Source organism: Alexandromys fortis, unplaced genomic scaffold (assembly GCF_014885135.2).
Source record: "Alexandromys fortis isolate MF-2015 unplaced genomic scaffold, M_Fortis_MF-2015_v1.1 scaffold_20, whole genome shotgun sequence".
NCBI lineage: Eukaryota > Metazoa > Chordata > Mammalia > Rodentia > Cricetidae > Alexandromys > Alexandromys fortis.
Window position 1 is genome coordinate 4727250 of NW_026067903.1, and position 15980 is coordinate 4743229.

General features: G+C 38.3%; 1 protein-coding gene across 8 annotated transcripts in view; it reads left to right on the forward strand.

The window, feature by feature from the left end:
- The window catches only part of Rev1 (REV1 DNA directed polymerase), a 73343-nt gene that overhangs the window by 11228 nt on the left and 46135 nt on the right, over nucleotides 1-15980 (forward strand). For 3 of the 8 annotated variants that reach the window (XM_050134500.1, XM_050134499.1, XM_050134502.1), the window contains 3 exons: nucleotides 560-622; nucleotides 11621-11684; nucleotides 12459-12588. In XM_050134500.1, coding sequence (XP_049990457.1) covers nucleotides 560-622; nucleotides 11621-11684; nucleotides 12459-12588 — 257 coding nt within the window. Of the gene's footprint in view, nucleotides 1-559; nucleotides 623-7235; nucleotides 7256-9756; nucleotides 9777-11620; nucleotides 11685-12458; nucleotides 12589-15980 lie in introns of those variants that run through there. The other 5 variants (XM_050134505.1, XM_050134503.1, XM_050134501.1 and 2 more) reach the window with 3 other exon arrangements.

A 15980-nucleotide genomic window follows, 5' to 3' on the forward strand; every position in this document is an offset into this window, starting at 1 on the left:
TATGAGTAAAGTTGTTTTGCGTTTGTGTCTGGTAGCTTCAGGCTAGAAGAGGATACCCCCTGGGACTGGAGTTAAAGACATTTGTAATCCACCATGTGGGTGCTGGCAATGGAGCCCACCACAGTTCTCTGAAAGAGCAGCCAGTGTTCTTGGCTACTCAGTCATCTCTTCAATCCTAACCATTTTTAAATGTGAAGTTCAGGAACATTAGTACAGTGTGTAGCATCCGTCACCCCCATTCATCTCTTGTTCCCTTTCATCTTGAAAGTGCTTCCTGTTATTACCCTCACCCTCAAAACACCATTCTACTTTCAGTCTCTAAATTTAACTACTTGAAGTATCTGGTATAAATGGGAGTATTTACCTCTTTTCTTTAACTTTTCTGCTTTGCTTTTTAAATACTATGTTATCTTCATTAATTTTACAAATGGCTGCTTTTGCTTAGCATTATATTTTATGACTTGTATCATGTGTTAAATTTCCTAAGTCTAAATATTATTATTTATTATTATTATTATTTCGTATGTGTATATGCCACTTTTTGTTTATGTCATTTTAGGCCAAGGCACTTTTGGGGTTGTTTCCATCTTCCCTACTGTGAACGCTGCTGCTGTGAATATGGGTGTGTATAGATAAATCTGTTTGTTACCCTACTCAGAAGTGCACATAGAGATAATATAATTCTGCTATAATGCTTTGAATTCCTGCCACTTTTTCCCACAGCAAAAACATCGTGTTACATTCTCGCCTGTAGTGCACAAGGGGTTCTAGTATCTTCCCGGTTTCAACATTTATTTTCTTTCTTGTTAGATGAAAGCAAGAGGATCAGGGGTTCTTGACTATCTGGGCTACATAGACTCAGATTCATAAAACCAAGGGTTGAGAATGTTGCTAAGTGGCAGAGTGCTTGCCTGGGGTACACAAAGCTCTGGATTCAGTCAGAATCTCCTCTGCACCCTCTCCCTTTGAATGTGAGAAGGCATCTCCTTGAGGGTTTTGTATGATTGGTAAATGTGAACTTGTCTTAATATGCTATTGGCCATCTCTACATCAAATCTGCACCTAGTCTTAATTAGATTGCTTTTGTCATTAATGATAAATTAGTTTTAAATAGTCTATATTTTATTGAATATATGATTTTAGATATTCTTATTTTGTAGGTTGTCTTTTTACTACTACTGTGTTCTTTGACAGTTTTATCATAAAACAGATTTATGTGTATGAGTATTTGGCTAAGTGTATGTATTTGTACACTGTGTGTACCTGGTCCCTGCAGAGACCAGAAGAAGTTGTTATCCCCTGAAATTGGGGTTACAGATGGTTCTAAGTTGCCATGTAGGTGCTGGGAACTGAACCTGGGTCCTGTGCAAGCTTTTTGTTTTGTTTTTGTTTTTTGTTTTTCTGTGCAAGTGTTTTTAAGTGTTGAGCCATTTCTTCTGCCCCAGTTTTTACTTTTTGTAGTTAGCATATAATAATGGTTTTATTATAGAATTTTTATAATGTATATATATATCATTCGTTCATGTCACCCCCCAGCTCCTCCTCCTTTGCTCTAGTTGATCTTCTGTTGTAGTTCCCCTTCTGCTTTCATAGTATTAAATCTGAATATTGTCCAGTTCTACTTTTTTGTTGCTGTGCTTTATGTATTGTATCCAAGAAATCATTGCCAATCTGTGGAGCCCAGGGCAGCCTGCCCACACATGGGGCCAGTTGTGCCTGCACAACTGCCATTGCAGGCAGCACAGGGTTCCAGGAAAAGTCATAAGCTGATAGCACCCAGGGAGGGCCAGCATTTAAAGGGAAGTACCTGACATTCCAACCATTAGATAAGATCACCAGATGTTCCTGAACCCAGGACTCACCTATTCCCCTTTTGCCAAGACCCCTAGACAAATGTCAGCGAGTGAAGGTCCTTAACCCTGAAAATCCACTCACCCCAACTTCTATGAGATATATGATATTATATGTGTCATATTTTTTATATATATTAGATATATGTGTGATATTATTTATGTGTGTACACACACACATATATCCCATTCCTCTCCGCTCTCAGCGGCTACGTTGAACATACAGAGAGTCCAAGTTTAAGCTTGAATAAAGGCTCTTTGCTTTTACATAAGAGTGCAGACTCTCCAGTGGTTTTGGGGGGACCCCACGATCTGGATGTAACACTCAGCTGTTAAATGTTCACGTATTTTTCTTTCTAGAGTTTAAAATTTTTTGTTCTTGAAATCCATTTTTAAATCTATTTTGAATGAATTTTTACATATAGTGTAAGTTGAGGGGCTACCTTCTTTTGCATATGATATTACAGTTTCAGTAGCATTATTTCATTTAAAAGGTCCTTTCCCCACTGATTTCTTATGGGCAAGTCTTTTTAAATACAGATACCCCTGGGTTCCACTATACTTTAAGCTGTTAAATAGGTCTTCAGTTGTAAGCAAATGTTTAAGTAGAAAAGTGATGGCTAAGGTAAGGAAAAAAGAAAGGTATTGAGTGGAGTGAGCCTAAGCCAAGTTAAGTTTATTTTAGCCTTTCCTAGAAATAGGGTGGCCACAGGTGACTTTCTTTATATTTGTATCACATTATGAATTATGTCATATTTCTGAAATGTGTACATTTATTAATTCATTATATATTTGATTTAGTCAGCAAATATCTCTTATGACCATTAAATAAAGGTAAGATAGCACTTTACATCTGAATATGACTGTAGTAATGAGACTTAATAAAAGTCGCTCAAAGGCAATTGCATTTACTTTGTTATTGGTTTGTTTGAGACATGATCTGGCTACATAGCAAGCTTCTGTTGGCTTGAACTCAAAATCTTCCTGCCTTAGCTTCCTGTGTTGTGATTGCAGGTATGATTGACCACAGTTGGCTTGCTTGCCTTTTTTCCCTTTCTCTCCCCACCCCACTGCTGTTACTGCTACTCAGTAACCCAAACTGGCTATCCTTCAGCCGCGGTCTTCCGAGTATAGAAACTACAGATGTGTACCATCACACTTCAGTTCCATTAACTAATTGCTCACATATTTAGAGTTACGACTATGTAACCATCAGATTAATGATACATATGTATTTGGGAGATTTTTTTTGCCAGGGTGTGATAAACTGTTATGGTGTTAGTATATTTTTTTTTATAAATCTATAAAAAGAAATACCACTCTGCATGAAAATTATTATTCTTGATGAAGATCATTCCTTTGGTAAATACTAAAATTAAGAATCAAATGTGGCCGGGCAGTGGTGGTGCGTGCCTTTACTTCCAGCACTTAGGAGGCAGAGGCAGGCAGATCTCTGTGAGTTTGAGGCCAACCAAGCCTGGTCTACAAGAGCTAGTTCCAGGACAGGCTCCAAAGCGAAACTGTGTCTCGAAAAAGAACAAAAAACAAAGAAAAAGAATCAAATGTGACTAACGTCAGAACTTAGGCTGAGTTAGGAGGATAGCTGTGAGTTTCATGCCATAGTGGGCTAAATACACCCGGTGTAAGAGAAACAAAAAAATATAAATAAGTAAAATTTAGCAATAACCATGGGAAGCAAATAAAATGAAGTTTTTTGTTGGGGGTGTGAACAGCCTCTTGACACGCACATTAAAATATAGAATGAGCTGTTACTGGTGTGCCAGCAAGAGGAATGTAGGCTTAAATAATCCTGTTCCCTACAGATTAAGCAAGCAGGCTCTCGTGAGACTTCTAGAACAGGGTAAATCAGGAAGCCTTCTTCTGTAAACATTTCAAATCCTAGCTACTCGGCATTTTGCTTCTGTTTGCCACACTTGGCTAAGTTGCTGCATGCTGACATGGCTATATTTGATAGTCACTAATTTGGCTGTTTCTTTTTTAATTTTTTTACCTGCATATTTCCTTAAAGTTTTAGTTTGCAGAACCTTTCAGTGGTTGGCATTTATGGCTCCCTTTGTAGGGTCTCATGGAAACAAGAAGCAAGAACTGAGATTTTTAGTTGATTAGTTTAAATCTATCCAGTCTATTCCAAAAGGCATTTATTTTTACTTTTTATCTTTAAGAAAACTCCTTATTCAGAGCCTAAATCCAAAATTTAAAAAAGAGGCCTGCTAAAGGTGGGTTTAAAGTGCGAACCTCCCTTGCTTGCCCTTTTTACCTCCATCTTTCTTTACTATGGTCACATCTCTACTTTATGTCCATATATGGCCCCATAAGGGAATTTCTGAGTTCTAGTCTCACATTCCTCTTTTGTAGGTGAAGAGTGTCAGAAGTAGTGCTTTTGTGCTCACCCTGTATCATAACTAGGCAGCAGTCCCCGACCGGACTTTAGCATAGCTGTCATTACTAAGTCCTTTCCATTGTGTTGTAGAGGCTGGCTGCTCATTTTAAGTTATTAGCACTATGTAGTTTTCAAAGGTTTCTAAGTATGTTCTAATTTGATTTTCACTCTGAACTGGAAGGGTAGAGTACTGTAATAACTCTTAAAGTTTATTGAGCACATACCCCAAATGCTGGGAATAAGGGTATTTTATATTCATGAGTTTATACTTACTCATTTTTTAATTTAATTTTTTGATGCCCTTATTGATAGCTTTTCTGTGTTAATGTCGCAGGATACAGAGATAAAATAGTCTACAACTATTTTAGTTTGTATATTAAGTTTTAGGAACTTTTGCACTTTACCCAAGATCGTCACGCACTGTGGAATTAGCTTGGCAACCCCAATCTGCAAGAGTTTCACATGAAAACAAGGTGGTTTTCATTTACAAGTCTAACTTGATAATTGATGACTTGTCAGTGCAGGCCATTCTTCTTTATGGATAGGCATAGCAAAGAGAACATGCCGTAACTCAGAATGTTGCTTGGAACAGAGGGTAAAAACCTTTTTTTTTTTTTTTTTTTTTGAGAACTATTATATTAGGGGTTATTACTATCCTGATCTATTGTTCTCCTCTCTTTAGAGAGTCTTATTTGCTTAAATAAGCCAGTTTCTTTGAGTGGAGAAGCTTTGCTTTCTATAGATAAACATGCAGAGACATTGATAAACAACTTATTTGATCTTTACAAATTAGCAGTAATTTATGCTTTGCATCTTCCTTGTTTAGCAACATCTTACCAATCCTGTAAGTGATTTTTAGTTAATTCCCATCTACTATGTGGTTCTAGTTGGTCTCAAATGTGGTCCAATTGCCAGTTTTGTCTGTACCCATCTTAGGAGAGACTTTTTTTTTTTTTTTTTGATTTTTCAAGACAGGGTTTCTCTATAGTTTTTTTTTTTTTTTTTGGTTCCTGTCCTGGAACTAGCTCTGTAGACCAGGCTGGCCTCGAACTCACAGAGATCCGCCTGCCTCTGCCTCTTGAGTGCTGGGATTAAAGGTGTGCGCCACCACCGCCCGGCAGGAGAGGAGATTTTTATGGTAATACTATTTGTTAAACTATTACAGAATTGGTGAGTTTTCAGATTTTTTTTGTTAAAGATTCATGTTTTTATTTCAGTTATATGTATTTGTATGTGTGTGGCTTGTGCTTGGTGGTGGGGGGTGGCATGTGCAAATGTGAACACAGGTGCTGGTGGCATGCACAAAGAGTCAGATCTCTTGAAGTTGGAGTTAGAGGTGGTTGTGAGCTGCCAGATGTGATGGCTTTGGCCAAACTCTGGTCCTTTGCAACAGTAATGTGTTCTCTTAGGCCCTGAACCATCTCTCAAGTCTTGGAAAAAGAGTTTCTTGGAAATAGGCTGTTACTGTGTAGCCCTGTCTGGTCTGAAAGTCTCTATGTAGTCCAGGCTGGCCTTGTAGAAAACTATGCCTGCCTCTGTGTCTTAAATACTGAGATTAAAAGTGTGTGCCATCACACCTGGTGTAGAAGAATGTTTTAAAGCAAGATAAATAGATGGTGTCTAGAATGAAATACTCACAGTATCTTTTCCAATATTTGACCACAGTATATTTGGATTGTATTTCTATTGTTACTATGTCTTATAGTTCATATGTAAATTTATTGATTTTATTCAACAGGCATTTATTGACTACCCAATCACTTGTACAATTAATGGCAATTTTTTATATTTCCATTATAATATTTGAGTATGTGAAACAAGATTTTTATTGGTCTCAGTGAAATATGAAGTATATGAGTGTGCTGGCCAGTTTTCTGTCAGCGTGACATGAGGTACAGTCATCAGAGATGCAGGAACCTTGATTGAGAAAATGCCTCTATAGGATCAGGCTGTACACTAGTCTGTACGGTATTTTTTAAATTAATGATTGATGTAAGAGGGCCCAGCTCATTGTGGGTGATCCCATCCCTGGGCGGGTGGTTCTGGGTCCTCTAAGAAAGCAGGCTGAGCAAGCCAGTAAGCCGTACTCTCCCACTGTTTCTGTCATCAGTTCCTGCTCTGTTTGAGTTCCTGTATCACCTTCCTTCAGTGATGGACTACAAAGTGGAAGTGTAAGCCAAATAAACGCTTTCCTTCCCAATTGCTACTGGACGTAATGTTTCATCAGAGATAATAACCCTGACTAGGATAATGAATATCAATTGAAATGTTAATAAATGCACATATCGTTTGATCCCTTTATGCTTGGCCTTATAGTAGAGGCTATCAAGTGGCAACACCACCTGTTGTTATCTCTGCTTGAGGATGTCCATGTTGCTGGAAATCTTCATCTTGGGTTTTATTACAGCACTACTATTCCCTTGTTTGTTCTCCCCTACCGTATAAAAGATAATTTCCTGTTCTGTATCCCAGGCTAGCCTGGAGCCTGGAACTTCTATGCAGTCCAAGCTGGCATTGAACTTTTGACTATCCTCCTGTCTCAGTTTCCTGAACTATAAGCATGATCCACCATGTCTACAATTTGTTTTAAGGTTAAAAACTTTCATAACCTCCTTTGTTTTGTTTCCTTGAACATAGCATGGTTATTTAAAAGTTTAAAGACAGTACCCATTAAGATTTTTGTTGTTTTGTTGGTTCTCATATGTGTGGTTTATTTCTTTGTGTTGCAGTCATATTAATAATTGGTTGTAGAGACAAACAAAAGTGCTATCATAGTGGATTATAGTTGCCCATTTTTTTTTGATCTTCAGGCCAGCTTTATTTATTTATTTATTTTTCTTTTTTTTAATTTATTAAATATTTCTGTCTCTTCCCCACCTCCGCCTCCCCTTTCCCTCCCCCTCCCCCAATCCATTCCCCCTCCCTCGTCAGCCCAAAGAGCAATCAGGGCTCTCCGTCCCGTGGGAAGTCCGAGGAAAACCCTCCTCCGTCCAGGTCTCGTAAGGTGAGCATCCAAACTGCCTAGGCTCCCACAAAGCCACTACATGCAGTAGGATCAAAGACCCATTGCCATTGTTCTTGATGTCTCAGTAGTCCTCATTGTCCGCTATGTTCAGTGAGACCGGTTTTAACCCAGGCTTTTTCAGACCCAGGTCAGCTGGCCTTGGTGAGTTCCCGATAGAGCATCTCCATTGTCTCAGTGTGTGGGTGCACCCCTCGCGGTCCTGAGTTCCTTGCTCATGTTCGCTCTCCTTCTGCTCCTGATTTGGACCTTGAGATTTCAGTCCGGTGCTCCAATGTGGGTCTCTGTCTCTGTCTCCTTTCATCGCCTGATGAAGGTTAATATTCAGGAGGATGCCTATATGTTTTTCTTTGGGTTCTCCTTCTTCTTTAGCTTCTCTAAGAACCCGAATTGTAGGCTCAATGTCCTTTATTTATGGCTAGAAACCAAATATGAGTGAGAACATCCCATGTTCCTCTTTTTGGGTCTGGCTTACCTCACTCAGGATAGTGTTTTCTATTTCCATCCATTTGCCTGCAAACTTCAAGAAGTCCTTGTTTTTTACTGCTGAGTAGTACTCTAATATGTATATATTCCATACTTTCTTCATCCATTCTTCAATTGAGGGGCATCTAGGTTGTTTCCAGGTTCTGGCTATTACAAACAATGCTGCTATGAACATAGTAGAGCATATATTTTTGTTGCATGATAAGGCCTCTCTTGGGTATATTCCCAAGAGTGGTATTGCTGGGTCCATGGGTAGGTTGATCCCAAATTTTCTGAGAAACCGCCACACTGCTTTCCAGAGTGGTTGTACAAGTTTGCATTCCCACCAGCAATGGATAAGTGTACCCCTTTCTCCACAACCTCTCCAGCATAGGCTATCATTGGTGTTTTTGATTTTAGCCATTCTGACAGGTGTAAGATGGTATCTTAAAGTTGTCTTGATTTGCATTTCCCTGATCGCTAAGGAAGTTGAGCATGACCTTAGGTGTCTTTTGGCCATTTGAACTTCTTCTGTTGAGAGATCTCTGTTCAGCTCAGTGCCCCATTTTATAATTGGGTTGATTAGCCTTTTACAGTCTAGTTTCTTAAGTTCTTTATATATTTTGGAGATCAGACCTTTGTCAGTTGCGGGGTTGGTGAAGATCTTCTCCCAGTCAGTGGGTTGCCTTTCTGTCTTAGCGACAGTGTCCTTTGCTTTACAGAAGCTTCTCAGTCTCATGAGGTCCCATTTATTCAATGAGGCCCTTACTGTCTGTGCTGCTGATGTTATACGTAGGAAGCGGTCTCCTGTGCCCACTTGTAGTGTACTTCCCACTTTCTCTCCTATCAGGTTCAGTGTGTTCAGACTGATATTGAGGTCTTTAATCCACTTGGACTTGAGTTTTGTGCATGGTGACAGACATGGATCTATTTTCATTTTTCTACAGATTGAAATCCAGTTTTGCCAGCACATTTTGTTGAAGATGCTCTCTTTTTTCCACTGTATATAGTTGCTCTTGCCAGGTGCTTCTGTCCGGGTTACCTGATCCCTTCACAGATAAAGTAATGTGCAGTGTCAGTCAGTTTCTGGAAAGTTTGATCTGTTTACTTCTAGTTTGTTCTTATTTCTGAGATCGTAACCCCAAATATAAAGATCAGTAATGCAAACTAGACTCTTAGAATCTAGTTCTCATTATTGTAGTGTGGTATTGGATAAAAACATGCCCCACTCCTCAGCCACTCTGGAGTTGACAGATGGTCTCATAGGGGAAAGAATTCCATTTTTGGAGATGTAGCAGATCTTTGTAAATTTTTCTTTTCTGATTATTGACAAATTTCCACTATTTGGTAGGCTTCCTTACCTTTGGGCAATTTTCTTTAGAAAATGTAGTATTGTTTATTGTTTACTCTTCATCTCTTGTGAGTTTTGCTTGGTTTGGAATATTTTTTCTTCAGTACTGAGGCTAAACACACAGTCTCTTGAAGGCCAGGCAAGTGCTGCACTACTGATCCACCCATATCCACAGTCTGAGCATCTGTCTCAGTTTCATGCTTGTCTGCCTTCTCCTTATTTAGATCACAGTAAGGATTTTCTTACTGACTTTTCACAGCAGAAGCCTTGGTAGTCATAAGGTGCTCTTAAATGAGTGATCAAATGAATTAGTGATTTTTTTTTTTAAACTGAGATTGGATGTCTATAGTCCAGGCTGGTCCTGAACTCATATTACTGAAACTGACCTTGATCCTCCTCTTTTCACCTCCCAGTTCCTGAAATTATAAGTGTGTACCACCACACCTGGCTTTAAATTTAAAGATATATTTATTATTTGGTTTACTTTCATTTAGCAGGGAAATAGTGCATTACTTTTCTGTTGTGATAAAACACCATGACCAAGACAATTTACAAAAGACTTTATTTGGGCTTAGAATTCCAGAGGGATAATTATTATGTCCATCGTGATTGGAAGAATGGCAGCTGGAGCAGCATGCTGAGAACTCACATCTTGAACCACAAAGCATGAGGCAGAGAAAGCAAACTGTAAATTTGACTTTTTCTCAATTGTTTTCCTACAGTCTTTAACCTCACAAAGCTCACCTCTAGAGACTTACTTCCTCCAGCAAGGCCACACCTGTTTAGCCCTCCCAAATAGCAACACCAGCTGGGGACTAAGTGTTCAAATATCTAGCATATGGGCTATACTCTTTCAGGTGATTGCAAGTAGTTACATTTAATTATTGTGACTATACATGTTAGCATATAGTAGCCAGAATTCCCAAGTTATTTGCTTATATAAACACATGTATTGATTCAGATTTTGGCACCAGGAATTTTGTATTACCTTTTTTTGACTCTTGAGTGGTGAAATCTTTAGGACTGGCAAAGTCAGCTACTTATGGGGAGTAAACATTTAAGAGAAAGATGGCATTTCTGGGCTTGGTAATGAATACATCATTGAACACCCATGCACCAACCTAGAGCTTAAACTTTAAAAGCAAAATTCTTCTGTCTGCAGAATTAGTGATTTATTCTCAGGGCACTTTGCATATGCTCCTGAAACATTTAAATGGTTTATCTCACTACTTGAACTTAACTGACAATTTCTGGGTATCTTTTAGTCATTTTTTATGTGTACAATATGTTATTAATAAAAATGTTCACAAAAGAAACCAAATCATAGGATGTTTCAGGAACTAGGAGTATTTGAAACAAAGTATCTGCTAATCTGTGTGGCTAAAATATGTTTTAAGTGTTAATGATTCTTATAAATCACACAAACTAATTTGACTTTGATAGTGTACATATGGCTTCACATAATAATTTTTATAATTGAAGAAAAAATCATAAGTATTAATTTATGAAAAATAAAATACAGTGATAATCCAACTTGGTTTTTGGTTTGGTTTGCTTTTTCTGATTTTTTGAGACAAAGTGTAACAGCCTTGGCTGTCTTGAAAGTAGGTCTGTAGAGCAGGTTGGCCTCAAACTCACAGAAATACACCTTCCTCTGCCTCCCACTGCCTGACTATAGCCTAACTTGTAACTAGAAGAATTTGACTTTATAAGGATTCATTTAGTGCCTCTTTTGACTTAAGAATGACTTAACTGTCCTGAAGCTCGGGACAAGACATCATTTGATAATCTTGGTGGTTTATGGTACGGGTGACTAAGTGCTGCCTTGAGAATACCAGATTGGGGGCTTGCAGAGATGGCTTAGTGGTTGAGAGTATTGTCTGCTCTTCCAGGGAACCAGGGTTCAATTCCCAGTACCCACATGGCAGCTTGCACCTGTCTGTAACTCCAGTTCAGGGCTTGTGACACCCTCCCACAGTTATATATGCAAGCAAAACACCAATGGACATAAAATAAAAATAAACTATTTTAAAAAAGAATGCCAGATCTATTAATTTGTTTTCAGGATAATCATTCCCCTATGATGTTTTCTTTTAATGAACTTCTTGGGGGACATTTTGTAGGACAGATTTGTTAATCTGTGTATGCATTCTTGAATGTCTAGTATGACACAATTTAAGAGCCATTATAGGACAGATGAAAGAGGAAATACCTTAGTAGCTTGTTGAACTAATTAGTGGTAACAAGTAAGTGGAGTTGTGTTAGTTGTATTGAGTGTGCCTAGATCTTTCCCCCAACTACCCTTCACACACAGTGGAAAAGTGTTTAAACCTGTAAGGGGGATGTTTTATGGGCAAATTTCACTTAGCAATCTGAAAATGATTTTGAAAAAGTTTACTTGGCATTCGTTATACTTTTGTATAGTATATTAGACATTCAAATTTTTAAATTTCCTATTTTCCTTGATAAAATACCAATGAAGAGTATATTATGGAATAAAATTGACTTTTTTTTTTTTCTCCCCAATACAGAAGCTCCACCATGAGGCGAGGTGGATGGAGGAAGCGAGCTGAAAATGATGGCTGGGAAAAATGGGTGTGTTTAAAAATATTTAAATGTCTAGATAATTTTTGTTCCTTTTAGTTTATTATATGGCTTACAGTATAACATGTGACTTTATTCCAACTCTGTTTTCTATAATGTATTGAAAACCTTAACACTGTTGATAAACTCTAACCTTTAAACTTCATTTTACTGTCAAGAATTTTGACCTTAGGAAGTAAATATTCTTGCACACAGCAATTTATTACAGTTTATCTCACTAATGCTAATAATACTGAGAAACAGGAAAAATATATAACTATCCAGTAAGTAGGGTGTTGTCAATTAATCATCTGTATATAGTAAAACACTGCAGTTATTACTTAGCTTTGTATGTTTTAACCTGGGATGATAGCCTTGATTGAATTAGTAGGTAATAAAGGAATATTGCATATGATTCTAATTTAGTGTTGGGAGACATAGAAAGAAGGCTTGAGATTAGCCTTCCAAAATGTTAGTAAATGGGGTTACAATAGTTTTAATTTTCTTTCTATATCTATTTTCTGAAAAACAATTATAGTGAGCATGTACAATTTTAATAAACAGTAAAAACAAGTCTTGCAGTTTGGACAAACTATACCACTATAAACTGTCACCTATAGCTTTACTTTAAAGACATAATCAGAACAGTCAAGCAAATTATTTTAAGGCTAAAAAAAATGAGACTGTGTTCATAAACATATCATGGTGCATTTTTTTTTTAAGTTACAAGTTTGTGGGAGGGAGGTGTAACTGTTGTTGACTGGTGTGCCTTTTCTTGAATTGTAGGGTGGGTACATGGCTGCCAAAGTCCAGAAGCTGGAGGAACAGTTCCGGTCAGATGCTGCTAAGCAGAAGAAGGATGGGACACCATCTGCAATATTTAGTGGAGTTGCCATCTATGTCAATGGATACACAGGTTGAGTTATTTTTACTTTTTTGGTACCCAGTTTTATCATGAACATTTTAGGATTGAGATTTTTTTTAACTTCTATTCAATTATTTATCATGTGTATGTTTATTTTTCTTCTGTTCTAGTCAAATACCATGACCAAAGCTACTTATGGAAGAAAGAGTTTATTTTCTCTTGTTTCCAGAGGGTTGAGGCACAATAGTAGAAGCAAGAAGCTGAGCGATCACATTTTCAACCTCACACATGAAGCAAAGAGCTTGAACTAGAATTAGGACTAGTCTGCATACTCTCAGAGCCTGCCCTCAGCAAGGTGTACTCTGTAACCTAACCACAAGTGTTCAGGTATTTGAGCCTATGGGAGATTTTCTCACGCAAACCACTATTTTCCATTCCTGTCCATCAAAGATTAGTGGTCACTATAGTAATGCAAAGTTCATTTAATCCAACTTCGAAAGCCTCTATAGTGTTCCACAGACTCAGTAATACCACATGAATTCTAAAAGCAGATCACTTTCAACATACAATGGCACAGAATATTCCTGCAAAGAGGAATGGGAGCATAGTAAAGAAATGCTGCACCAAACAAGACTGACACAGTAGGATAAACACCAAACCTCTGCCTTGGCAGTTCCCACCCTGTGAGTCAAGTCCCTTTTACAGGGTCGCCTATGACCATCAGAAAGCAGATATTTACACTATGTTTCATAACAGTATCAAAATTAGTTACAAAGTAGCAACGAAATTAACTTTATGATTGGGCGTCACCACAACCTGAGGAACTGTATTAAAGGGTCACGGCATTAGAAAGGTTGAAAACAACTACTCTAGCTTCATATTTGATATCAAAAGACTTAGATGAATCCTTTTTCGTCTGTAAAATATCTCTCTCATAGGCTGGTTCCACTCCTTGTTGAAATAGGAAGCGGCGGGGCTGCGTCCCCAGCACCCCGGCCGCCTACTAGCTCATGCCCGAAATAACAACACACATTGTATTCTTTTAAACACTGCTTGCCCATTATATCTAGCCTCTTCTCGGCTAACTCTTGCACCTGGACTAGCTCATTTCTAATAATGTGTGTAAGCACCCCAAGGTGTGCTTACCGGAAGATTCTAGCCTACGTCCATCCTGGGTCAGAGCTGCCTGGGAGAGTGGAGCCTGGCGTCTCTGCTCCAGAGAGCAGAGCTGTCGGGTCTGTCTGAGGAGTCTTATCTCACTTCCTCTTCCTCCTGTTTACTCCTCCCACCTATGTTTTAACCTATCAGGGCAAGCAGTTTCTTTATTGCTTAACCAATGAAATCAACAGATTGATATATGACACTCCCACATCAACTCCTTGTATGTAACTCTCCCTGGCAGATGTCTCACAGCTTTGGGACCTCCAACACCTTAGACTGATTGCAACCTAGGCTTCATATTTATAGTTTGATGAAATGGCCTCTAGGGGCTTTCATGCAGGGCCTCAAGATCAGTGTTGGCCCTGAAGTCCTTTAGGGTGTGCGTATGTGATTTCCCAGAGAAAGAATCTGATGTTCTTATTTGTCTCTAAAAAGGGTATACACATAACAGAACATTTTAGTTGCCAAAGAAGGTAAGGAAAAGGCCGTAATTCTCAGTTTAGAAATGATATTCACTTACCCTTTTGTTCTGTTGCTGTCTCTTCTACCAGCTGTATTTGCTCTTACTGAATCTAATGTCTGGAATGGATGAGTAGTTTCTTGTTTGTAATTTGGAGAAGATGACTTGAAATTCTAGTTACTTTTTATACAGTTTTAGCTGTGAACTTCCTGTTTCAAGACTTAGCTATGCACCCACTTTTGGACATGTATAGTGTATCTGTCCCATAAAGTTTTTTTCCCCCCAAATTAATTATTTTATTTTCCTTTCTTTTGACATGAAGTAACCTCTTCCTGGGGTTTCATTTATCCAACTTAGGTATTTGATCAGTTAGCACTTGTCCTTTGTCATTGGTTATTCTCCCCAAATTTTTCTTAATTCTCTGAGTCTTTTTATGATTTTTTGTGTATATTTTTCCTCTTGCAGTGAATAGTTCTTAATATTTATGTCAGTATTTTTTTTTAACCTGCTGCTCAGCTGCCTGATACCTGTTTATAGTTGAAGGTCTCTGTTTATACATCACTTTTGCTCGATTGTCTGTCTGAGGAGGGCCCGCTTGTTCGTCCTGGCTGCCCAGCTAGCTTAGACCTGAAATAATCACACAGAAACTGCCAAATCACTGCTTGGCCCATTAGCTCTAACTTCTTATTGGCTAACTCTTACATCTTAGTTTAACCCATCTCCATTAATCTGTGCATAACAACGAGGTAGTGGCTTACCAGCAGAGTTTCAGCATGTCTATTTCTACTGGTGACTCCATTGTGTGTCTCTGACTCTGCCCTTCTTACTCCCAGCATTCAGCTTAGTTTTTCCCACCTAACTAAGTTATGTTCTTCCCTGCCATAGGCTCAAAGCAGTTCTTTATTCATTAACAGTAATCACAGCATACAGAGGGAAATCCCACATCAATTGTCTGATTGTCTTCATACTGATGATTTCACATTGTTCCTCTGGGGTTATGGCTCTTAATGTATCTGAATATTAGCACTCATTAAACCTTAGCATAGTTCACTGTTATATAAAAGTAACAGCTAAATTTTCCTATTGTATTGTACTGTTGCCAAAGTGGTGACTGAACCTAACCATTTCAGGAGAAGTTTGCTGAGTTAAAATTAAGTATTAATCAGTTGACATGCTTGCTTGGCTTAGTGAGAGGATAGAGCATGCTGGTTGTAATTGTAAGTTTTATTGATAAAGTGTTAACCCAGAGTTTATATTCCAGTTGTTCAAATCCTCAGTGTCCTTGGTTTTTATTTATTTTGTTGATATGTTTTTCAAGATGTATTCTGGTATATCATGGCCAGAAGACAATCTCAGCTATTCCATAAGAGCTTTTTAAGAAATTGTCTTACTCTCTAATTTGCTAGCTAAATAACAAGGCTGGTTGGCCAAAGAGCCCATGCTGTCTTCCTAGTGCTTGAGTTATAAGTGCATGCCACCTGGACTGGCTGCCTTTTTTTTCCCTATGGGTTCCGGAAATGGTACTTACATAGATCCTTTTTATTGCAAATACATTATTAAACTGAACTGTCGCTGTAGCTCTCATTGTGGTTTTAATTTGCATTCTCTTTGTGGTTATTGTGTTAGACTTTCATGGATAAGACTTAATTCCAGAAAGGAACAGTTTTAAGGAGGAACGATGTTTGTTGGTTCATGGACTTAGAAGTTTGGGGAGAAACATGACAGTAGGACGGCATGGGGGAGAAAAGCTGTTCCCTGTGGAGTTCAGGAAACAGAGAAATAGGAAGGACATGGTGCCTTTCCCCAGTGACTATACTACGTC